A 24922-nucleotide genomic window follows, 5' to 3' on the forward strand; every position below is an offset into this window, starting at 1 on the left:
CACTTAGTTAGCTACAAATTATAAAGTAAAAAGCTTGAATTAAGCCATTAGCATAGAGTTATGACGATTGTTTCTAACCACAATTAGGTCAACATTATATAGATTATAGCTATTGTTGTCAGCTCTTTTTCTCTTCTAGGAGCTATATTTATTATTGGAATATTTTTGAGTTTCAAAAAGCTCAGGGTTTTCCCCTTTATATATGTCTTTTGGCTCAGTGTAAGTGACTTAATATCTTCTATAGGGTACCTTCTTGTTACTGACTCGATTGGAGACACTCCTGAATAGCTTCAAGAGGCAAATTTTACTTGTAAAACTTAGGCTTTAATGATTAATTTTGGATAGCTTGCCTCTATTTGTTGGACTGCAGTTATTGCCTGGACTCTCTACAACTCCACCGTTAAAGTGGTAACAAACTTACAACAAAAAACAGAAACAAAAATGGTTGCGATTGCTTTTGGATTTCCCCTAATTATGTCATTGATGTAATCATAATTTATTACTTACTTGAGAAAATTACGTTTTTCATACTATTAAAATATCTTTAATACTTTGCTTTATTTATTAACTTTATGATAAATTAAATAGACCTTTAATTTTAAATGAATATGGCCCATAAGGAGGCTGGTGCTGGATAAAAAGTGAAGGCAGCAATAAAGTATTAACATTTATTTTGGTAGGAATAGAATTTTATATTCCTCTTTGGATAGCATTCGTATTTAATGGCATAACAATATACAGAGTAATCAAATATGTCAAGAGTATAACTCAAGATAAAAATTAGCTGAAACTAATCAATAGACTAACACTATATCCTCTTATTTTATTGGTTTGCTGGAGTGCTGGTACCGTAGAAAGAGTATTTGATTTCATCGGTATCTCGTCAGAGATACTTTCATGTAATTTATTTTTATTAAGCTATAGTAAAATAAGTAAAATTAATATTAATTTATTAATTTAGATTTGCACATCTTCTTTGGTGGATTGTAAGGATTTTTTAATGCTTGTGTTTACGGTCTCAATTCAAATGTCCGTAAAGTTATCAGAGAAAATCTATGCTCAAGCCTACCATGCTTTGCAAGTGCATATATATATGAAGAATAAAACCTTAATGAAGCTGAAGATCATCAGCAAGATAGTAAAAAAACTGCATCCATATCCTCTGGCGAAGGCCAAGTTGAAATGGAACAACTTAATCAATGAACAAAAAATATAAATCAAATCAATAAATTGAGATGAAATAAATATAAATATATTTAAATAAATTCTATTAACAAAAAAGAAATGGAAAAGCTTTTTTAAGAAAGATGAAACAAACAAACAAAATAAAATAAAATAATAATATACATTTGTTTATACAAATTAAATTATAATAGTTAATTAATGATTTATAAATAATTTAATATTATTTTTACATTTAATATAATATTGGAATAATGATAACCATTTAAAAGAGATGTCTGACTTGAGAGAAAGAAAATCAAACCAAATCAGTTATGAAATTTTATAAAGCAAATCATAGATTAACAAATAATGCCTTGCTAGCCTTTATCATAATACAAACTTATTTAATCGCTTTACACAAAAATAAAAATTGCTTGAAGATTATGCATGTAAATCAGACAATTTATGTATCTTCATTCTTTACTTAATCTTCAATGAGGAGAACATCTTTTACTTTCATTTTTTAAGGTTCTTGGTCCTTTTAATCCAAGCCAGCTATTTATAAAGTTTCTTTTTCTTTATATACAAAATTGCCTTCTAAGAACCCCTACAGATCATCACTGGTATCGTAATTTCTGCTTATTGTTCAAAAATTACTTAATGGTTGAACATAAATACATACATATATAAATAACTTAATAATAATTAGAAATAAATTCTTTGTGTTAATTTACCTCATAGGTGAAAATGATGGCAGTCGTTGCTGCTACTACTATCCTTGTGCAGCATTTTGGTTAAAAATAGTTTAGCCTGTATTATCTTCTCCATTAATTTCTTTTAAATTTATGACAATATTAGCTTAATCTTCCTTTGTACTATTAATAATATTTATATTGTAATTTTTATTATCTATTTCCATTTTTAACAAGCAAAAATTCAGTAAATTCTCAAAACAATTCAATTAATTAATTAAATAAATAAATAAAATGCTCATAAATATGTAAATTAGATACTAAACAACTTTTTCTAGTTAATTAATACCTTTATTTGCTTATCTTTGACTTCTTCAATCTTATGTTTTTTAATGGTTTTTTATCTGAGTTAGGCAATTGAGATTATTCTAAACTAAAATTATGGCTGTTATTTTTTTAAATATAAGATGGACCAACACTTTGATTTCTTTCAGAGTTCTATCTCGTATTCGGCTTTTTAATAACTTTTATACTTTCATCTTGTATGCTTTATATGTTAGGACTATATAGAGGACTGCACTTTGTTCTATTTTTTTATTGCTAGTTTTTATTATCATACATATGGAATACATTCGAAGTGTAGAAAGTCTAGTTATTCGAAGGTATTTGGTTTTTAGTTCCGATACTTCTTTAGAAAATAGTTTATTTGTCATTCGAGTGAGGTCTACTCTCTCTCCTATTTAAAATATCAGGAGTTGGACTCATATTTCTACTTTAAGAATAAGGGTTATTGGTAATGTAAGTAAGCTTCGATTAATCTGTATATTATAGAGAATGTACAGCTTATATATTATTCAAAACTCTATTAATAAGTTCTTTGTGTTTTCCATCATAGTTTTTATCTTATGAAACAAGTTTGGAATTATCTATCGATTGTATTTATTTTTGCTATAGAATTTGCTGTTGCTAACTAGAATTTGACTTTGTATTTTCATTGTTGTTATCTAAATTATTCTAATTGATATTTATAAATATTTCTTTTTCATGATAAGATAAATAAATAAACAAATGCTTACTTCTTCATAAATTTTGTATATTTAAGATGTTGCTTCACTAAACCTGTCCAAAGGATTTATAATAATATTTTAAGCACTTTGTTAATAATTTCCACTTGAAAATTGTCTTTTCCTTTAACTAGAAGAATTTGGAGTTCTTAAAGCTTTTACCTAGCTATTGTTTAAACTATTATTTTGGCTGCTTCCGTTAATCTTTGCTTTCATAGCTTTTGGCGGTGTTTGTTAGCTATCCTATCTCTATAATAATTTATATAAATTACTCATTTTATTAATAATTTGGTTATTTCTACTGTATTCTATTTTTCATTTGAGTGCTCCATTATTGAATCGCCTTTAATCGTAGTAGTTGGCATGCTTTATTTAGTTAATTATTTCAAATATCTTAAAAAATAAAATAACTATTTATATGTAAATTTGTTTACTATTATTCAAGAAACTCAAAATCTATTCCTACAAAATCTGCTAATTTTTTGACTGACTCTGAGAACTTAGGAGGTAAGTATTTATGCTCCTCCATTCCTTTCATCATGCAATATATTTTTCCAAATTTGAATTTAAAGCTTGTTATAGTTTATTCTGACTCTATATTTATATGATTTTAAAATGAAAAAGATCGTTTATTCAATAGTTTAATAAATCTTCATTCAAAATGACCAATATTAAAAACTATTTTATTCTATTTTATATTTATTTCTCAAAAATTAGTTTCATAATACCTTTTTCAATTAAATTAATCATTTTTGTTGAAAGGACCTGCAGCATTTACTCCAGACACCAGTTGTATTTAGACTCAGTTCTTCTTAAACCAAATCCTCCATAAATTGACATTATTTATAAAAAGAATGAAGCTCCTAATTTAAAATGAATCTCCTAAGTAAAAAATTTTTTAGGGTTATTATTTAGCTTTTTGTATTACCAAATAAATCAGAAATGTGAATGTATTTATGTATATAAGTAGCTATGCTTATAAAATTAATTAAGTAAAAAATATTACTTTTGTTAAGATAATAATAAAAATTCTTATTTTACTCTTTTTTATGAATTATTTGTTCGCAACCAATATTTTGTGGATACAGATTACATTAAACAAACAAATTAAAAATGAGCTAAAAAAACTAAGAGATTTTGTTTATTTATTTCTTTGTTTTTAGTTTTTCATTCATTTATAATAAATCCAAAACAAATTTTATTTTGAGCGATGCCAACCAATCAACAATCTTAGAATTAATTAATTAAATAAAAAAAATTAATTGATTATTTTGAATACTTCTTTTTAAGCTATCAGTTTATTAATTTGACAAAAACTAATCCAATTAATTCATTACTTAGTTAAACTAGCATAACAAAATTTTAAATAAATCAATTAAAATTTCGAATGTTAATCAATAAAAAAAGTTTAAAAATAAAAATCAGAGTATTTTTTTAAAAATATCAAAATGTTTTGTTAAAAATAATCTAAATAATATCTTTAATAATTAATTAATTCAAAAATATTTTAACATTTTATCTTAAATTGATTATTGTTATATTGAAAAATTAATTAGTGTTATTGTTATACTTAATTATTATTTATTTAACATAAATACTAAATTAGCATGAGTGAAATCGTTAGGAATTAAATAGTTGATTATGAATTTTAACATAACATAAAATTAGATAATAATTTAAGATAAAAAAATATGAGTTGATAAATTTTTTTTTCAGTGAAAGCACGTAGCAAAATATTAGAGCGCATAATTTATCAATAAAAAATCAAATTCTACATCAAACTTTTTAATCAAAAATAGATATTGATTGATAAGAAAAGATATTATTCATAAGGTTTGATTGCTAATGTGTGCATTGGGCGATATGTATTTGTTTTGAAAATATCATTAAATACATTAATTAAAAGAATGAATGAATGAATTATTGAATTATTCATAGGAAAAAAGAAATGTTCCTTCGGATAAAAAATAATTAATAAAACAAAAAATTTTGTGATAACACGAATCTTGTTATAAGTTTAAAAAAAGTTGTTTAGGATAATTAATATAAGCATAAATAAAAGATAAAGAAGCAATTTATATTGATTTATTAACTAATTAATTAATTAATAAGCAAGTAGCAACTCACACGATATAAACAAACAAATGGAATCTTTCAACTCTCTAAACTCGAAATCATTTTTAGAATCCATTAAGGACCCCAGAAAATTCAAGCAATTTTTGAAGAACAATTAAGTAAGCAATTCATTCAAATATTTTTAATAGCAAAATCCTGCTATTTGAGCAATTTTAGTCCATCTTTTTCAACAATAAATGTGGGATTGTTATTGAAATTGCTTTTTAAAGTAGCCAAATAGTTTTGTTGAAAGCAAGGATTTAGTTTAAATTAGAGTTTCTATTCAACGAAAATAAAATATTTATTTAATGTAAAATAAATAGAAAGAATTATTATAGTGGGGCACATTCGTTTTCATTACAATTTTTGTATTTTTGTTCTTCAGCAGCGGTGATTTCTCATTCATTCTCACTCTTAGCTCTCTAGTTTAGACATTTGGCTTCGTTTTACTCGTTTGGAAAGTATTCAGATCTCGTTCAATTAGCGGTTTATCTAGAAATACACTCGTATGCTACTTTGTCTGCATACTTTCTCGTTTATTTTCAATTATGAGATACGAAGGATATCTTCCTTATGATGCCACTGGAGATTTTGTCTATAGAATCACTGAAATTATTACCTTTGTCTGCTGCTGTATTTTGCTTTATTTCAGCTTCGTTTTGTATAAAGCAACTTATAACTGGGACATAGACACCTTCTAATGGTACTACTTTGTTATTCCCTCATTCCTTCTTGCTCTTTGCATCCATCCTTCTCTCAACCTTAGATTCTACGCTGATGTCGCTTGGACTTTCGGCTTATATTTGGAAAGTTTCGCTATGTTCCCTCAACTTGACGTATTTAGAAAGAAAGGAGGAGAAATTGAAAGCTATACCTCTCACTACGTAGCCTCATAAACTTTGTCAAGAATCATGCAATTTATTTTCTGGGTTTTCTCATTCAAAGAGTTGAATGAAACCATTAACAGTTCTTCCTTCTTCCCCTCCTATGTAGGTTTCTTTGTTTTAATCGCCCAAATTATCTAAATTGCTCTTACAGGTGATTTCCTTTACTTCTACATTACCTCCATTAAGCAAGGTATCCCTCTCACTCTACCTTCATATGTTATTTGATAACTATTATAGCAACCCAAATCAAAGCGATATTAATCAAACATGTTTAAATTTAATAAACGCCATCAAGGTAAGTAAGTAAGTAAACAAGTAAATAAGTACATACAGCCAACACAAAATTTTAAAAACAGCGCATACATACATATCACTATCTAATTAAATTTATTATCTGATATACTATATACGCGTGAACAGTGAATAGTATCAAATTTTATGTGTTTATAAAGTGCTTGACTAAATTTATTTTCAATTCTATTACATTTTTTGTTATTCAAAATTTAATAATTAAATTTTTCTTCTATAGAATAATATGCTTTTTTGACAAAATATCAACTAAATCTTATTTATTTATCAAACCTAATTAAAGATATTTTCAAAAAAAAACAAAAAAAAACGTAAAAAAAAATTAAATAAATAAACAAATTTCATTTTAACTTTTCAGAAAATCCAAAAAATATAACCAAATTATTATTTTAAACTCATAAAAACTTAAATAATAAAAGACATGAATTGAATTGATTTTATTGTTTTATGTTTATCATAAAATAAAATAATTATTTTTTATATTTGAAATATAAAGAAAATGAAAAGAAACCAAACAAAAATACAAATAAAAATAAATTTAAATACATAAATTAAATTGAAATATTTGATAAGGAAAACAAATAACCTTGTTATTAAAGTATATCGTTTTAGGTAATAATTTATTTATATAATACGATTATTATTGGTAAATCATCTTACTAATCTATCTTCGTCAGAATTTTCTGCTAACAGTTTAGGGTCATCTTACAAGCCCCAATTAATTTTTTTAGTTACTAAATCTAAGTAGGTCATATGATGAAGATATTATCTCTTGTTTAAATTATAAGATTATTTTATATAAAAATAAATAGAAATGTATTTATTTAATAAATCCAGTCAAAAACGTATTTTTATATGCTTAAATATATTTTATTAGATAATTTTTTATAAGAATAAAAGGAAATTATATAGTGAATATAATATGTGATTTTATTTATTTTAAATGCTTATTTTTTTAATCTGGCAAATTATTTTATCAAATTAACTTAATAAATGATAAAAATTTAAATAAAATTTACATGAGCCAGGTAATATTTTGTCAATTTTAGAGTAAATGGGTGATCCAATTTAAAGAAATTCATGAAGATTATCCTTTTACAGAATATTTGATGAGATTAATTTTTATATAAAAAATTTAGCTTACTTTCTGAGTAACTTATTTAAATTGTCTTCATTTTCTTTTTTGTTGAAAGAAAGATTGCCAAAATGATCTTGCAAGTTTCCTTCTATTACATTTACCCTATTTGAATAACTTTCTTAGTAGTATTATCTAAAGTCTAATTTTAATAATGCATTATTAATTAATATAGCAAAATCTTATTTTATATAAATATTCTTTTACCTTCTGCTGGAATTTCAGAATTTATACTTTCTGCGAATTCTAAAAAGTGCTTTGTTTTGCAGTAGTAGAAGAAATTGTCTGCTTCCTCTATTGCCATTTTAGTACCTTCTGATTTCTAATATTATTATTATATGATAAAAATGTTCAAATTGAATATATCCTTACCATTCTTTCTCTCAAGAGAGCAACATGAAGCGCCATCATGTTTGCATGGATATCTGCGCTATCTTAAACACATGGAAAGTTTTCCTGAATGTATTATGTTTAGAGCAAAAATTCAAATAGCTCATGAGACAAATTATAAGATGTCTCTCTAAATTTATTTAATATTTAATTAACTAATTAAAAAATCATTTTATAATTACGATAGGTAGTTGTTTGAAAATAAAGAACCAAAAAACCCTGATGATTTTTTAGCATAAACCTAATATAATTTTTAAAAATGTCTAATTAAAATAAAGCATTATACTTTGAAATATTAAATAATGCGATTTTAAAATATTTATTAGTGAATCAACACAAAATTTGTTTACTTTTTTTGGTAGGTTTGATAAAATGGTTTTTGAGCAAAATTTAAATATTAACTTGATGTTTATCATTTCTACTTTTATCTTGAAATTATACGAAGCTAAATGATTTGAATATACAAAGCTACTTTTACTGAGAATGTGTAAATTTTAATAAGATTTGATAAATAAATAGATAGATACTCAAAATTCTGTCAAACTATTTTATTTAGTATTATTTTTACAAAATTGGTTGATTTTATAAGAAAATTATTTTAAATATGAATTTTAAGAAATGAAATCTTTGAATATTGAAAGAAAATAAATATTAAATTTATATTATGAAAGTATTTAATCTAATTATATTCTGATTTGAGTATTTCATTATAATAAGTATACTTTTCTATGATAAAAAAACTTTAATACTATAAAAGCAGCAATCTTTTTAAATAATTCTATCTCCTCATTACTTATTTTCTTAATTGATAATTTATTCTTATAGTAATAGTATTAATGATGAGTGTGCAAAAGATTTAGGTAATCAAATCCAGCTTTTTGCTGAATTATGTTTATTGGGATAAACAAAATTTTATTGCTATCGCTAATATTATTGCTAAAAAATATAATTATTAAGATGTGATTTTTGATAAGAAAAATATTCATTTAAAAAATACTAAATTTTTAAATAATTCTACATTTTCAAGTGATTAAAGCCTTAAAAGAGAATTAATGAAAAAAAATCTATTTACACCCTACTCATACAAAGAATATGATTCATGATATTCTATTCTAAACTTTTTTATAAATTAAAAGAGGGTATTCTAATTTGAAAAATGTTTTGATAAGGAGAATATGTATGCTTATATATTTTTTGTAACTAACTTTTGAATATATTTTATTAATTACACTCCTCTTGTTTAAATTAAAAAAAATTATTATTATATTTAGTGTAAAATCCTCCCCTTTAAATACATAATCCTGTAAGACTCATTTCATGTGTATGAGTGTAAGAGGTTGGAAGGATGACCTTCTAAAAAAAGAAAACTTTTTAGTTGCTTAAATATTGAGAAGAAAGATTATATTCATCAAAAAATATAACATAGTATTCTTAAAAAATAAATACAATAACTACAAAAAATTAGCATTCTTTCTTGAGAAATGATAAATATCCCAACAATAAAAAAATTAATAGAGGATGAAGGTCATGTTTTTGTCTCTAGTTCCTAAGAGTAAGGCAGCTTTGGTTGTGTTATTTTTACTCACTTAAAAGGTCATGAGAACTATAAGTATGCTATTAAAGTCTTTGACGTTGATGACGGTTCGAAAAAAAATTGCAGTTAAGAAAAAATCTAAGAGTGTTAAAAGGAAGCTAGGGCTTTGAAAATTTTAAGCCATAAAAATGTTGTAGCTTATCACTCAGAAAAGTAACTTGGATTATTTTATTTTATTATCATGGAAATGTGTCAAAGTTCTCTCCACGTTTGGTCTTAAAGCAACTAAAATATAATTTAAGATAGCCTGTTTTACAGTATAGCTCGGTAAATCTTGGATGGCTTGGATTACATTCATAATAAAGACTGGATTCTCAGGGATTTAAAACCTCAAAATATTCTCATAAACTAAGAGGTTGAAAAAATTAAAATAAAACTATGCGATTTTGGAGCAGCGAGGTACTACCCTAAACAAATAAATCCTAAATCCACAAATTGCTTTGGCACTCTTAACTATATGCCACCTGAAGTTATTAAAGAAATATTTTTATAAAATCATAAATTGAAATAAACGCCATAAGGAGATATTTGGGCTTATGGAATATGTTTATTATCTATAGGAAAACCCATTTTAAATTTTAATGACTACATAAAAAAAAATTGGTAAGCACCATACACTCCTCTATTAAGTGAAAAAGCTTAAAAATTGATAAGATTTATACTTATCTAAGACCCAAAAAAGCGCCCTACAGTGTAATAAATAAGAAAAAAGATGAATGATCTTTTTTCAGAAGATTATTCTTATATTAATTTAAAAAAGAAACAAAATCTAATTTTTCCAGGGTCAGAATTAAAAGATCATCCCCTTAATCATGTTGATATCGAACTCTAATAATCAAACTAAAAATAATAAGAAAATGTTTCAAATGGTTTTTTTACTACTCAAATAAGTTCACCTGTTAAAATGTTAATCATACATATAAAAGAAAATTATGATTCCTATTCAGAAATCAATAACCAAAATTTTCCTGATAAAAGTGAGTATATTTGGTTGTTATTCTTTGCCAATTATTTGTACCATTTCATTCTAACTTTGCTATATGCAGCATTCACAAAAGCATAAAATGTTTTACTGGTTGTGCTACTTTCACTGAGCTTTGTCTTGCTACTATTTAATGCATACTTTATAAAAAATAAAAAAGTTTATTTCTCTTTGATTTTCATTTAGTGCTTGATAATTACTATTTTCAATTTAGCTTTAAATGAATTAGACCCAGTTGTATTCAAAGTATTTTTTGCTACTTATCAAATTTTTATTCTAATAATGGTGCTTTACTTTCTAAACATTCCTTATAAATTTGAGCATCCTTTATTGTATTCGATATTAGTATATCCTATTTTCTTTTAGCTTTAGTATAGCTTAATTCCTATGTTGTTTATTTTGATACTCTCATTTTACCTACTTTTATTTAGTATTTTACTTCATTTGTGGGCATTAGATAAAAAGATCCATTTATAAGGTATTTTTATAGCCAAATCATTTTTTAATTTCATGACAAATGTTCTTTTATTTGGTTTCTATAGTTAAGTTTTAGATAGAGCTGAAAATTATTGTGCTGCTTTCTTATTAAATATTTTTAGTATTGCTCTCTGTTCTTTTATATAGCTTAAAATCTAAGAAAAAGATTAATCTCAGAGCATTTATGGCTCCGTCTTAGCAAGAGCAATCTTCTTTTTAAACAATATGCTATTTTATGTGCTTTAATTTTGTTCTTTAGGGATAATTTTTGTTTGCATTATAAAAATCACACTCAGCTTATCTATATTAACAATCCATGTATTTATTTTTAAGATAGAAGAAGACAGATAAAGAAATAAAACTAGACTTTATTTAGAATCCCTATTTACTTTTATAAGTGTCATTTTAGATATATTAGGGCTTGCCTTTTCACATTTAACTTAATGCGATCAAGGAGTTGCAATTTTCGCCACTCTTTTTTCATTAGATGTTTTATTACTATTAAAATATTTAATTTGCATTTATCATGAGGATTATCCAAAAGATTATGATGGTGATTCTTATTATATAAGAGAATGAAAAAAATTAAGCACCAAAAAAAAATTAAATTAATAATTAAGTTATACTAAATAAAATGTATTCATTCTATATAAAAGCATAAAAAGTTTGTTTATAATTAATTAAATGCAAACTCTAAAATAAAATTTATAAACTTTTAAAAGATTAAATTTACTTTCTTTTTAAATAATATGTTGTGAATGCTAGTTAGTTGCTTATTTTTGATAATTATATATTTATGTATAGTACCCAAAGGGTACTGCCTTTTTCAAGGCTATACACTGAAATTTTAGATATTAAGGTAATATAACATTTTGCTCTTATTAATTATTTTAGAAAATTATCCATTTTTATTGAACTAAATATATAATATAAATAAATAAAACAATATTAAATTTTAATTCTATATACTTATTAAATTAAAAGCTATAATAATTACATATCAAAAACTGAAAAATGCTTCTAGTTGAATAATATAAAAATAGTTTTTTAAAGAAATTTTTTATCTACAAAAACATATTATGTTATTAAAAATATATATAGAGTAATTGAAGTGAATTCGAATAGTTATTTATAAATTTTGTGAAATAGGAAGGCTCATTGAGCTTTTAAAAATAATTGATTTATTTAAGATTATGACCGTTAATTAATTAATTAATTAACTAATAATTATTTGAATAGAATATCAATTAAACTAGGAAACTATTGGATAATGTCTATGTTAGTAGAATTAACTATTTTTTGGATTTGGATTGTTATTAATTTACATTTTAAAAGGAGCACTTGCAAATTTATTTTATAATTAGTTAAAAGTTTCACTTTTTGATTTATTTTTTAATTGTTTATGATAACTAGTTTAAGTTGCAAAATTGTATTTAGGAGAGTATGGGTTTGTATTGTAAAAATTATCTTGGATTGATTAGTTATTTATATAGAAACTTTGATTGTTGGGCCAGCAATTATTTTAATGGTGAGTTTTATCTTAATTGTGCAATCTAGCACTTTGCGTCATTTAGTGTTGGTAAGATATTTGTGTGGACATAGTAGTCGATGTTGGTTATTAATAATAGCATGATTGTTTTAGTCTTTAATCATCTTTTGGACTATCTGGTAAATCCATGAAACTGACTTACCTTTGTTTTTTAATGATGTATTTTTAAATTTTTTCTTTTTCCTTGATTTGCTAGTTGACTATTTGCAGTTACAATAAATAAGTTTGTTTTTGGTTGTCTTCATATAAAAGATCCTATTATTAATTAATTATATAAAAGAATAAATGAATTCTGTGAATGATAATTCAAAATAAAATGTTTACTTATAGTGTTTTTTAACTGATTGATAGCTCTTTTTCTGAATAAATAATTTGTTGTTCAATAAAATTTTGAATGGATTTTAGTGAATTGAAAATGTTCACCATTTCTTTTGTATCAGAGTGAAATTAAATAATAAATTATCTATATCTGTCTAATTTCGATTCTTTCAACTTTTTGCTATCATAGATTGATGGAGATTCGAAGATATTTTCACTACAGTGGAGACTGTCTAACCTACTTTCTAATTCTTCCTCTCCATTATAAGAAAAAGGAGTAATTGTAATGAAACTCTTTGATAGAATTTTCCTGTTATTTTACTAATAAGCTTCTGTTTCTTCAAATTTATCGTAGCTTATCATTTTTTCTAATTTACATTTAAGTATTATGCATGAAGAATTAATTTTAATATTTAAAATATCTTACTTGAGTTATAATTTTAGCGATATTTCAAGTAATCTTGAATTAAATTATTAATAGTCGAAAGTCGAAATCCTTTAGGGTTGAAGCAGGTAAATTGACCATCATGAAATCCAAACTTGAATCCACTTCTCTCGTTAGAGTAATATTGTGATGCTGGAGTTTTCTTAGAGTATAAAATATTAGAGAAGCTATACTGTTTTAGTTAAAATAGGTTTTTCATTTATAGAATTTTTGAATTTTGAAAATTAAATTCTACTGACTTAATATAATAATCATCAAATTAATAATAATAATAATTTACATTATCGTTTCTATCACTATGGAAGCTTTGATGCTAAATAACAACAGAATTTCTGCTAGTTTTTTACATTTTTGAGTTCTATTATTTACAAGTTTTATTGTTTGTATTTTATTAATTTTTAATAATAATTTTATGCAATTCGCAAGTATTTTTATAAAAAAAAAAGTAAACTCTATGTATAATTAATTATAAAAAGTAACCTTATGTTTTGGTTGTTGCTACTATTGCTGTTTTTAATAATTTCCTTTCATTTTTTGTTGCTCTTACAAAATATTTTGCAGCTTTTCCCTGAATATTATTAAATTATCAATTGAAGAAATTTTAAATAAGCTAGTTTAAATTACTTTATTCCTTTTATCAAGGAAATTTTTATAGAAAAATCAACTTTCATTGCACCTATTTTAGTAATCTAAATTTTGCAAGAAACGATTTCATTTGTTAACTTCTGATTATTGTAAATTATATCATCTATCTTGACAAATTATTTGCAAGTAATTCTTTAAGCATTCAGCTTCAATTCTTATCTCTACGAAGAAGGATATTCATGGGCTTCCATTTCATCGATCTAAATAATTTTACTTATTTTAATTTGAGATGGAAATGATTAATAATTCAACCAACAAATCAGTTCTTGGAGTTTAATACAAAGAAGTAGCTTGACTTAACTGCTTGGTATCCTTAAAAACTAAATGCTTAGGAGAGAAATTATCTTCCTTCATAAACTTTTATCTGCTAGTAATAGTATCTATATATAGCTTAGGAGTGCTAAGTTAATTACGATAAGACATAATATTTATATAATAAATCTAATTAATTAATAAATTATTTATATATCTATTTTTGATTCTTTTAATTTTTGTTTTCAAATTTATATTTAATGTTTTTTTCCGCACAATATTGATTAGAATTTTTACAAAGAATGTATATATGTATGTAGGTATGTATGTGGTTGGTTTATAAAAATAAATATGAACTAAATCGTTTAATCTACTAACTTTTATTTTTTTATTCTCTTTATAGATTTTAATAAGCTTTATCCTCGAAAAATATATTTTAGCAAGTTTTTGTGCTACTATGATAAACAACAAGATTTATTTTAATTTAGTTATGAATTCAATTTCAATTTGATTAAAAATTAATTTTATAATTTATATTCGTTAATTTAACTAAAGATCCAAAAATTACAAAAATGAATTAATTCGAATATTGATTGTTTCTTAAATTTTATACACAGTTAAAGAAAGGTTAGTAGAAATCAATATTTTTGTGTTTAATGCCTCGTTATCATTTTGCCAAATAATAAATAAATATGGAAAAGATTTGTCAAGTGAGGATTAAAAAATTTTGAATCATCGATGCAAATAGTATGACAAATAATTAATTAAAAATCAATGATTTTATTGGTAAATAAATGTAGATTATTGAATATTATTTAATAAGGAGATTTCAGCTATGAAATCAAAATGAAAGAAAGAAAGAATTTTGAAGTAAATTTAAAATTGTATGTAAATCTGAATGAATGCTTTTGTTTCAAATATTTTTATTTTAAATTTCTGCAATATTTCATATTAAATAAAATCCTATCAAACAAATAAAGCAAATTACAAACAAATACAGATAAACCATATTAAATTAAGGGAGGGAGCTTAATTGTCAAAAGCCAGCTATTATCTGAAATATAATCGAAAATGTTTAAAACAGCACCCATAAATTCTTTCAAGAATGTTCCTGAGATAGATCAGAGATATATCCAAGACTTGTAAATAATTTTCGATTTATTATGAAAAGCATAACAGCAATAATCAATTCAAATTCACAAAATTGTGTTTTTTGAAATTCGCTTTACTTAACAAAAAAGGTAGGAGAAAGATAGAATTGTTAGATAAAGAATCGAGAAAAGAAATAAAATGCAAGAAGATGAACGTCAATTGTTACTTTCGTAAATTAAGCCATTTTTTAGTGTTTTACTTAGACTAATTAAATATGAAATAAAATAATAGGAAAGTTACTAAAACCTTAGAATACCTTACAAACCACAAGTAAAGATATTTCTAACTGAATTAGAATTAACAATAAATTATAATAAAAGAAAGGATATGCAAAAAAGAAACGCAATCTTCTAAAATGACATGAGAGGTCACGTCGAAAGATTTCATAGAGAGTAAAAAATAACAAATAAATTTATATAAAAGACTTTGTTTGTTGCAAATGAGCCTTTATTTATTTTTCTTTACTTAAAATGGATTTTTTAAAATTTTCTTATTTGTAAATTTATTTTTTAGAATTGCTAAAGTTTATGTTGCAGATGAAAACTTAAGACAAACTAAGACGGTTATTGACAATTACCTAAGAAATTTCAGACCTTAAGTGTAATTTATTTGAAAGTTAAAATAATAATTTAACTAACTTGAATATAATTTAAAGCGCTGTTCAGCTCAAAAATGTATTATCAAACAACAATTATTCCTTAGAAGCAAAGATTTTTAATGTGAAAAACCATGCTCCTATTATTTTAAGCAAAAACAACGAGTTAATTAGATTAGAGCAAAAGTAAAGAGAATTGGAATAAGAAATTGTTAGAGAAGAACTCAAATAAGACATCATACAAACAAAATCAACTTATCCCTAATAAGTTAAATAGGATTCCTACAATAAGTAAAATTTTGTGCCAAACTAAAATGCAGAAAACAGAGAATTGGCTGCCACTCAAAAAATAAGTCAACCACAATAATCAAGCTACCAACAATATAACAGAGAGTAAATTTAAGAAGAAGATGACATCCAAAGATTTGATTAAGATGACTCTATCTCAGAAGATAACTATGCTACTTAAAAAAATAAATCTTCTAATAACAAATACACTCAAGACAACAACAGACCTTCTGCTAATCCCAATTTTACCCAAAAAAATTTAAATCAGAACACTTCATCTTCTCAATAAAATATTACAAACAACAAATCTAATAACGAAACTAAAAAAAGAGTAAATAACATTTTCGACGAAGTTCCCAACGACTTTGATGATGATTGAAGGTAAAAATACCTACTTATCTAATTAATTAAATTAGCTAACAAATACCATCACAATAATTAACCACAATTATAATTATAAATTGTATATCATAATGTCTTCTATGCATGTATTATATTAATCTGTACTATTTCTTTAAAAATTCAATTTATTGAAATGTCTCAAGTTCTAACTAAATATTTGTAAAATATATTCCCAAAAACTGAATTCATTTTTATATTTTCAAATTCTAGTGAAAAAAATACTGCCTTTATTTATTTCAAAATATAATAAATTTCAAATTTTACTTTTACAATTTTCATAAATTTTAAAATGCTGAAAACTAAAAATTATTTCAATTTTTTGTAATGATTATCCGAATACTATTTAAAAATAATGATTTTTGTTTGTCAAATAAAAATATTTTTATTACTAATTATATATAAATAATTAAACCTTTATTTAATATTGTAATGCATTTATAAAGGAAGAGGTTATTTTTCAACTAAAAGTGTAAAATGAATTTTTAAAGATAAATTTTAAAATACAAAAGAAATATAAATAAAGATAAAATTAATCTCAAAAACCTCCCTTTCTAGGCAATAAATAATTTATTTATTATAACTTAAATTTTGATAAATCTAGCATTTTTATGAACTCTAAAAAATATTTGAGAGTTTAATTAAGGATTTATTTAGAATTTATTTTAATTTCTAATAGATAGAATAAGACTTTTGACAAGATTGATGATTAAATTTGAAAAGATAATATTTAATAAATAAAAAGTTATTTATTTGCTAATTTGAATTTAAGAAGTACTATTTAATTAATAGATTTATAGAAAAGCGCAGCCAAAATAAATTTGAGTTTCTTGATAAATAAATGGCTAACTAGGAAGATATTACATTAAAAAAGTTAGAAGAAAATATATTAGTTATTCAGCAATAAAGGGATGCCTTATAAAATGAAATATTTAATGAAGAAAGAGAACTAAATGAGATGGAGATGGAATTAATGAATATGCAAAAGGAAAGAGATTATTTAACAAAGCTTGTCAACGAAAAGTAGTAAGCAGTTGATAAGTACGATTAAATGATTGCTCATTCAGAATAAGCTTATGATAAAGTAATTTCATTTTATTCTTACATTATTTTAAGTATTTTTAATTATTTTAAAACCATTAAAACAGCTTAAAAATAATACAGAGAAGCTTTATACTACTTTAAACTCCGAGTTTTAAAAGTTTTAAAAGCAGTGAACATGAAAAAAATAAATAAATAAATACAAATATTATTGAAATATTAAAAATGTAAATAACTAAATAAATAATTGATTTATCACAAAAAAAAAATATTTTCATTATGAAGTTCTATATAAAATTTATTTTTGTTAATTTAATAGAGATTCTTAGTTAGTTTATAATTAATTACAAATTATACCTTTTATGGTTATCTATCTTAATATTTAATTACTTATTCATTCATTTATTTATTTGTTTATTTATTTAGTAAATTAATCAAGCTTATCTTTGTGTTTTTTACTTGACACCTAATTAATTATTAATTTATTTCAAAAGGGGAAAAAAAATATAATTAATTTTAATCAAATTAAATTCAAAAGAAAAAAAATATCCTTAAAAAAATAAAAAAAGGATATGGAATCAAAAGGATTGACATATGCGCAATTCTGTTTGATGGGACAACTCGTTTCAGCTATTTAAAGCACATAAGCAGTTTTGTTCTTTTTTTAGTCATCTAAAAATATGAACAAACCAAGTTTTTTAATCCCCATATGAAATATTTAGACTCTTTTCATGAATTGATTTCAAGGCTATTTGACAACTTCAGATCAGAGACTAATTATTTCCCTTGCCAAACAAATTTTTAAATCTTTTACTTAGCTAGCAAAGAGCTAAGATAAATTTGAAACTGCATAAAAGCTTTTTAATAGAAGAAAACTGAGCCCCCAAGTATGACTACTTTGCATTTCTCAATAAATGATAAAGCAGCCATTCCTTGTCCAAGCCTGTCAAAAAAAAATCAACTTAAAAATAAAAATCTTAAAAAGAATCTCTCTCTTAGCCTTCTTAAATATATAATTAGTATTTTTTAAAACAAAATCTAGCATTTTAACTAAGAAGATGAACAGCAACAACAAATTGTGATAACTTGATAACGATAACTCTCAGCTCAGATTATTTTTAAAATAAAAAGAAAAAAGAAAGAAATTTAAAAAAGAAAGAAAGATATTAATTAATAAAAGAATTTTAAATAAGAAAGAAAGAAATTAATAAAAGAATTAAATAAATATATAAGATAATAATAAAAATTAAAAGATCAATTAAAACAAACATAAATTAAAATGAAACAAAAAATAATTAAAAAAAATCAAGGCACACAGACTGATAAAATATCAATAAATAAATAAATAAATTAATTAATTAAGAAAATATTATGAGATTTTGATATTCAATTTTAAATTTTAAATTATGACAAATTACAATTTTTTTTTGAAATCAAAGACAAACAAAATTTATATAGAAGAAGATATTTTTAGAAATAAAATTTAAATAAAAGAAGATATTTTTAACATTTTTAAATAATTTTTATAATGTGGTAGAAGCTATTTAACTATTTTTCTTTATATTTTTAATAAATAAAGTTTTTAGTTTTTTGAAATGTATAAAAAATAAAATAAAATAAATCCTTTAAGCTTTCAAATCTTTGATAATTTAACATTTTTTATGTTAAACTAACATTTATTTTCATTTTTTAATTAATATAAAAATTCTACAAAATATTATAAAATTAAATATATGACAAAATAAAAACATTAAAATTAAAATATAACAGATGTTTATAAAAAAATTTACTTTATCAATAATTTTAAATAAATAAATATATAATACTGTAAATCCTCATAATACCTCACCCCGATAAATATTCACCCAAAAAAAATTTTTTTGGGTTTTTATAAATAAAAATTGGAATTTTAAAGAAATTTTTGAGATTATTTTTTATGTAGAAAATAATATTTAAAAATAAATTTATAAAATAATAAAATTTATAAAAAAATAAAGAATTTAAAATCCATTTTTGATTAAAGGAAAAGAAATTAAAACCTAAATATCTTACTAACCAATTAAATACGCAAATAATTATTAACTAATTAATTAGCTAATTAAATAAATAGATATTAACTAATTAATTTAATATAAATCTGGCTAAATAAATTGATTATTTTTTTATAATTTTGATGAAATAATTGTTTGTTTTATATAGAGTATTTTATTAAAAATATTTTTAACTAATTAAATAAATAACTGTTTTGTTTTTTTTTCAAAATGAAGTTTTCTTGAATAATTCTAAAACTTGATGAAGATTATCGTAGAGCTCTTTTAGTTAGTCATACTTAGAAGTCGTTTCTAATAACTCAGATTAGATTTAAGTTTTTTCTTTGGTTAGTAAATTATTTTATTATTAAAGGAATTCTTGTTATTGTATATTGCTTTGAAGTGATAATTGTAGTTAACTCACATTTTAATTGTACTGCTCTTGCTAGTTTATCATGAGTTATTTTAATTACTCCAATTATAATTATAAATTATTAATATTTTTTTATTACTCAAATTCTTTCTGTTATTACACTAATTGTTATTATTCTAAACCATCTTTCAATTTTTATATAGTAGCATTTTATTCTTTTTCCAAAGTTATCTTTTATTCAGCAATTTCTTTTAGCTGCTGTTATAATTTCTGAGTGTATTTTATTTATACTTCTAAACTTGCTTATAGTTCTTTGAATTAAATTTATTTGAAGTCTTCTTTGAAGTAATTTAAAAATAAGAAATTAGGCATAATTTTTGGCTTTAAAGCCACCAATATAGCTAAAGTTATGGAAATCACTAGCAGCAAAAATAATAAAGAATTTTTATTATTTTAAATTTAAAATAGAAAATAATTTCTATTTCTAATCAACCTTTGTTAATTTTTGTTTTGCTTTCTAACATTATTGTCTTATCCTTCTATATTTTATCCTAAATCTTCCTAATTAAGTTTTTGAATTTGAATATCATTCGAATTGCTTTGTGAAATCTAGCTCCTATTTCTTACTTGAGATATATTTTAATTATCATCAGTAATTTCAATATTTTATATCAATTTTTTATCGCTTTATTTGTTTGGGACTCTCAACTAACTTTAATTAGCATCTGCAATTTCCTATTCTTCATTTTATTTAACAAAGCTAGAGCAATTAAATTATTTTTAACTATTATCTTCACCATTATTCTTTTTTTCTGATTATCGCCTTTGATAAACCTCATCATTTATAATTTAACTTTGCTTATTAGTATATTATAAAGTATCAACTTCATTTTCATTTTAAGGGTTTGAATCATTATGAAATTTAGAAATTTAATTGTCTGAGTTAAATTTGACATCTTTAAAATATTTATATTCTCTGCTAAGTTCTATGTTATTTAGATCTCTATAAAAATTTGGCTAGAATTTATTACTATTGTTCACACTCATCTACTAATAGCTAATATTTATGCTTTGGTTATCACCATTTTGAGGTTTAAATAGATTCTAATTTGAAAGATGTACTTTTTATTAATTTTAATAGTCATCATCTTGATGATTTTACTTTTATTCTTCATCTTCCTACTAATCTTCATCAAGAGAAAAGTTTAAATTTGATAAAGACTGTTGCAGATTAGATGAATGATTGCTCAACTAATTCTTTAAAATACTCCTAATAGAGGTTTTGATTTAAGAATCATGACTTTACTGGTAAATGCAACTTATTTCTTATAAAATGCTTTAAATATTGAGATCAGATTCAAGAAATGATTTCTGCAATTTGCTTATTGAAATATATTCTGATTACTCTTCTTTAATTTTAAAATCTTCTTCCATTCTTAATAAACTAAAATTAAAAATTAAAAAATATCAATCAAAGTTTTGTTAATTAAATTATCAAAGAAAAACAACATAATAGAATTATTTAATTAATGATTTATTGATAAGTCAGTATTTTAAAAACCGTAAATTTAGAGCCAAAAAATAAGAATAAAATAATAGTGTTTATTTGAGTAAATATAAAATAAATTATTTAATATTAATTTTTACAAATTCTTTTTTCATTTTTTGAATGTTAATTTAAACATCCAATTTTTTAGTATTGTAATATGAAAACAGATAATTCTCAATCACAGAATAATCTTTATCTTGAATAATTTCCATCTTTTTATATCTTTAGTATTAATTAACTCAAGATAAAACTAATAATTTATGATTTAGATGAAGATATTTAGAATCTTAAGAGAGAGAACCTTGAATCAAAGTTTCAACAACAATAGAGCTCTTTAAAAAAATAACAGAGACCCAAGGAATCCCGTTAATAATATTCTTTCTAGGTTGGTTAAGTGACTTATGAACACTTTTGTAAGCTGAACTCTTAGAGTACTAACTATGCTGAACTCACTATGGATTATGAATAAACTGTTTTTAGAGGAAAACCTTTGTGTTAGAAATTATTTTATCTCTACTCAGTAATTTAATCCCATTTTAATTGGTTAAAATATTTTATCAAAAAAAAAAACTTTGCATTACTTTTTATATTTCTTGTTAAAGTTAAATAGCATATAAAATATTTGCTAGGATAATTTGATTGAAAATTAATTAACTTTCAATTAATCAAAGCAGTTTTGTTTGATTGACTATTAACTAGTTGAAATACATAATTAAATCTAAATCATGTAATAGGTTTTAATTATTTAATTTTCTTTTTGATATTTTTTTAAAAGTAAAGATTATTTTTTTGTAATAAGAATAAATTATTTTAATACTGATTAAAATTAAGTTAAAATTTTAAAAGTAAGTCATAATGAAAGATTAAATTTTATTTCTCCTATGAATTGAAGCTTATAAGATTATTTTTGAGACAAAAAGTTCGTCAGAATTATAAAAGGTTACTTGAGGATAAAATTAAATATACGCACTAAAAGAAAATATAAGATAGAGAGAAATAGGTATATAGTTAATTAATTAACTAATTTTTTACGCAAATAATATCTTATTTTAAAACTTTTAATTTTAAGTATATTAGAGGACAATTATTGATATAGAAGAAATGGTGTTGAATATGTTATCACTATGTACCTAATTTCTGAGAAAAATATGAACCAAGACTCATTTGAAAACAGTTGCTAAAGAAATTTGTTATTTTGAAGGGTAGCAGAACATATTAATAAATTAGATTTATATTTTAGGCTGATAAATCTTTTGAGTCGGGTTGGATGATTAATTTATTTTGTAAATTAAGCTAATTAGATTTGTGAATAGAACGATTGAAAGATCTTTCTAATTTCTAAATTACATTTGTTTAATATTTGATTCGTTGGTAAATAAATGTGTAATATATAAAAAGGATTTGGCAATAGAAGTATTACTAAATAAGCGATCAAATTTTAAGTATTAGCTTTAAATCTTTAAGTTTGTATCATTATTTATTTTAATATTTTAATAATCATTAAATTATCATAATCATTCAATAATTAAGAAAATAAATACAAAATATTTATAATTAAACATTCAAACAAATAAATGAGCAACAAAGTTGAAAAGATAGATTTGATTCCTCCTAATTTCAGCAATGAAAATTTTTTAGGTTACAAGGCCGGTCTTAGACCATGTAGAAAAGGTGGTGTTAATCTGAGCGAGTAGATCATCAGAGGCAAGAGAATACTCCATAATTATGGTCATGGTGCTGGTGGTGTTTCCTTAGCTCCTGGCTACGCTAACATTTAGGTCAATAAATTCTTCTAAAGATACAGCTCTTTTAAGAACCTCAATCATATTGGAATAATTGGAAGCGGATATATGGGTTTATTCACTGCTTTGGAGTTGATTAAGCTTGGCTACAAGGTAATTAGCTAATTAACTCAATTTCATTTTAGCATTCTTAGATTCATAAATAAAATATGATATTAATTTCAAATTTTAAAGCTTTTACCAAAAATCAACTATTTGCTATTAATTAATTAGGTAACTATTTATGCAGACTAATTTGTCAAGGACGATGGTTTATGCTCACTTGAAACTGATAAGAATCATCCCACTGCTTCCTAGATTGCTGGAGGTTATTGGTTACCTTATGGTTATGAATACAATATCAATGAAGAAACCTAGAGAGTCCATGATCAAGCTTGTAACTTCTCATGGAACTTCTATAAAAACTCAATCGAAAAGAAAGTGTAATAAATACATAAATTATTTTAATTACAACTTAATCATGTGAATCAATCATTTTCCTCAACAATCACAAGTTCTTTCTACCAAAATAATAGTCAATTAATCATCAAAGATTTTAATAAAGTTATCAGAAATAGTAGAGGATGGATCTGATTAATAAAGTTAATAAAAAGATATTTATTAATTTGTTTGATAAAATAATTTGAACATTTAAGACTATTTTAATAAATAAAACAATTTAGTGAACAAGTAAAAAAAGAGTAAAAATAAATGTAATTATTCTAAAACAAAAATTTAGAAAATTAGAATAATTTAGTTCTAATTAAATATTTTATTCTACTAAAAAAGCAAATAAGTATGGTTCAAATGGTTAAATAAATTCATATTACACACACATAATCATTAAACAAAACCATTTTATTAATACCTATAAAAATACCACTTCTTTAATTAATTTTTGGATTGATTAAGTTGAGAAATGAATTGTATTATTTATTAATATATTAATTTATTAATTTCATAAGGTTATTTCGTTTCTAAAATTATTCTTTTTTTATTGAAAGATATTTAGATGATAAGATATTTATTGAATAATTTATAAATTAAAATAGCCTTTTTCTTAAAACAATTTGAGCTGTTTTTATATAAATAGATTTTTATTTAAATGATTTTAAAAATAGATATAATGGTGTTAGATACATGAAGGTTTATCATTTAGATAGTATTGATTATATTAAGAATTCTGTTCCCAAAGAGATTTTTAATGACTTTAAGCAAGTCTAAGTAAGCTGGGGAAATGGAAAATACTATGATGCATTTACTTTCACAACAGTTTTAATTGAAGGTGACATTTTCTTGAAAGAATTATTCAATGAATGCAAAAAATAAGGTGTAAATTTTGTTAATAAACACTTAAATGACGAAGGAGAAGTTACTGAACTACCTCATGACTACATCTTTAACTGTGCTGGTATTCACTCAGGAAAACTCTTTAATGATAAAAATGTTTATCCCATCAAAGGTTAATTGGCTGTTTTCAGACATACAAAGGGGGTTGATTACTATTTGAGTGCTCCTGGCCCTAATGGCAGCAGAGTAACTGTTTATCCTCATTCAACAGGCACTGCTTGTGGTATAACCCATGAAAGAGACGTTTGGGATCAAAGACCTACCCTTTCTATATGCTCTGTTGTTGCTAAAAATGCTTAAGATTTCTTTAAAGATAAAGCTGTTCAACCAAGACTTTGATATTTTT

The 24922-nt window shown here is 23.2% G+C and overlaps 12 protein-coding genes across 12 annotated transcripts; 7 read left to right on the forward strand and 5 right to left on the reverse strand. All coding sequences in view use genetic code 6, as the record gives it.

Annotated features, from left to right (window-relative positions):
- Positions 1 to 60: 60 nt before the first annotated feature.
- TTHERM_00633170 (7 transmembrane receptor (secretin family) protein) lies at positions 61 to 1203 on the forward strand (the record flags this gene model as incomplete). The annotated part of the gene is made up of 3 exons (XM_001010055.3): positions 61 to 485; positions 589 to 899; positions 962 to 1203. The coding sequence occupies 3 exons, from the start codon at positions 61 to 63 to the stop codon at positions 1201 to 1203; spliced, it is 978 nt and encodes a 325-aa protein (XP_001010055.1).
- Positions 1204 to 1618: 415 nt separating this feature from the next.
- TTHERM_00633180 (hypothetical protein) lies at positions 1619 to 3760 on the reverse strand (the record flags this gene model as incomplete). The annotated part of the gene is made up of 7 exons (XM_001010056.3): positions 1619 to 1799; positions 1899 to 2039; positions 2206 to 2870; positions 2933 to 3169; positions 3223 to 3286; positions 3355 to 3514; positions 3649 to 3760. The coding sequence occupies 7 exons, from the start codon at positions 3758 to 3760 to the stop codon at positions 1619 to 1621; spliced, it is 1560 nt and encodes a 519-aa protein (XP_001010056.2).
- Positions 3761 to 5064: 1304 nt separating this feature from the next.
- On the forward strand, positions 5065 to 6147 carry TTHERM_00633190 (ER lumen protein retaining receptor; the record flags this gene model as incomplete). Its single annotated transcript, XM_001010057.3, has 2 exons — positions 5065 to 5154; positions 5359 to 6147. 2 exons carry the CDS (start codon positions 5065 to 5067, stop codon positions 6145 to 6147), a joined length of 879 nt encoding a protein of 292 aa, XP_001010057.2.
- A 735-nt stretch (positions 6148 to 6882) lies between these two features.
- TTHERM_00633200 (hypothetical protein) lies at positions 6883 to 8172 on the reverse strand (the record flags this gene model as incomplete). The annotated part of the gene is made up of 7 exons (XM_001010058.3): positions 6883 to 7002; positions 7251 to 7323; positions 7376 to 7508; positions 7574 to 7688; positions 7739 to 7886; positions 7939 to 7997; positions 8107 to 8172. The coding sequence occupies 7 exons, from the start codon at positions 8170 to 8172 to the stop codon at positions 6883 to 6885; spliced, it is 714 nt and encodes a 237-aa protein (XP_001010058.2).
- A 1065-nt stretch (positions 8173 to 9237) lies between these two features.
- On the forward strand, positions 9238 to 10169 carry TTHERM_00633210 (protein kinase; the record flags this gene model as incomplete). The annotated part of the gene is made up of 2 exons (XM_001010059.2): positions 9238 to 9979; positions 10111 to 10169. The coding sequence occupies 2 exons, from the start codon at positions 9238 to 9240 to the stop codon at positions 10167 to 10169; spliced, it is 801 nt and encodes a 266-aa protein (XP_001010059.2).
- Positions 10170 to 12052: 1883 nt separating this feature from the next.
- On the reverse strand, positions 12053 to 14288 carry TTHERM_00633220 (hypothetical protein; the record flags this gene model as incomplete). Its single annotated transcript, XM_001010060.2, has 7 exons — positions 14019 to 14288; positions 13746 to 13966; positions 13602 to 13689; positions 13402 to 13479; positions 13104 to 13293; positions 12683 to 13044; positions 12053 to 12613 (listed from the first exon to the last, which is right to left on the reverse strand). The coding sequence occupies exons 1-7, from the start codon at positions 14187 to 14189 to the stop codon at positions 12053 to 12055; spliced, it is 1671 nt and encodes a 556-aa protein (XP_001010060.1). The 5' UTR covers positions 14190 to 14288.
- Positions 14289 to 14951: 663 nt separating this feature from the next.
- On the forward strand, positions 14952 to 16432 carry TTHERM_00633230 (hypothetical protein; the record flags this gene model as incomplete). The annotated part of the gene is made up of 6 exons (XM_001010061.4): positions 14952 to 15160; positions 15260 to 15340; positions 15402 to 15440; positions 15491 to 15562; positions 15684 to 15770; positions 15826 to 16432. The coding sequence occupies exons 1-6, from the start codon at positions 15090 to 15092 to the stop codon at positions 16430 to 16432; spliced, it is 957 nt and encodes a 318-aa protein (XP_001010061.3). The 5' UTR covers positions 14952 to 15089.
- Positions 16433 to 17293: 861 nt separating this feature from the next.
- On the forward strand, positions 17294 to 17669 carry TTHERM_00633240 (hypothetical protein; the record flags this gene model as incomplete). The annotated part of the gene is made up of 2 exons (XM_001010062.2): positions 17294 to 17536; positions 17601 to 17669. 2 exons carry the CDS (start codon positions 17294 to 17296, stop codon positions 17667 to 17669), a joined length of 312 nt encoding a protein of 103 aa, XP_001010062.2.
- Positions 17670 to 17748: 79 nt separating this feature from the next.
- On the reverse strand, positions 17749 to 18165 carry TTHERM_000633249 (hypothetical protein; the record flags this gene model as incomplete). Its single annotated transcript, XM_012796111.1, has 2 exons — positions 17749 to 17959; positions 18086 to 18165. The coding sequence occupies 2 exons, from the start codon at positions 18163 to 18165 to the stop codon at positions 17749 to 17751; spliced, it is 291 nt and encodes a 96-aa protein (XP_012651565.1).
- A 1584-nt stretch (positions 18166 to 19749) lies between these two features.
- Positions 19750 to 21330, reverse strand: TTHERM_00633250 (transmembrane protein, putative; the record flags this gene model as incomplete). Its single annotated transcript, XM_001010063.3, has 1 exon — positions 19750 to 21330. The coding sequence occupies one exon, from the start codon at positions 21328 to 21330 to the stop codon at positions 19750 to 19752; it is 1581 nt and encodes a 526-aa protein (XP_001010063.1).
- Positions 21331 to 21602: 272 nt separating this feature from the next.
- Positions 21603 to 22644, forward strand: TTHERM_00633260 (hypothetical protein; the record flags this gene model as incomplete). Its single annotated transcript, XM_001010064.1, has 3 exons — positions 21603 to 21939; positions 22358 to 22445; positions 22542 to 22644. The coding sequence occupies 3 exons, from the start codon at positions 21603 to 21605 to the stop codon at positions 22642 to 22644; spliced, it is 528 nt and encodes a 175-aa protein (XP_001010064.1).
- A 375-nt stretch (positions 22645 to 23019) lies between these two features.
- On the forward strand, positions 23020 to 24915 carry TTHERM_00633270 (FAD-dependent oxidoreductase; the record flags this gene model as incomplete). The annotated part of the gene is made up of 3 exons (XM_001010065.2): positions 23020 to 23340; positions 23461 to 23669; positions 24348 to 24915. The coding sequence occupies 3 exons, from the start codon at positions 23020 to 23022 to the stop codon at positions 24913 to 24915; spliced, it is 1098 nt and encodes a 365-aa protein (XP_001010065.2).
- Positions 24916 to 24922: the final 7 nt, after the last annotated feature.

The sequence above is a fragment of the Tetrahymena thermophila genome (genome assembly GCF_000189635.1).
Source record: "Tetrahymena thermophila SB210 genomic scaffold scf_8254764, whole genome shotgun sequence".
In the NCBI taxonomy this organism is placed as follows: domain Eukaryota; phylum Ciliophora; class Oligohymenophorea; order Hymenostomatida; family Tetrahymenidae; genus Tetrahymena; species Tetrahymena thermophila.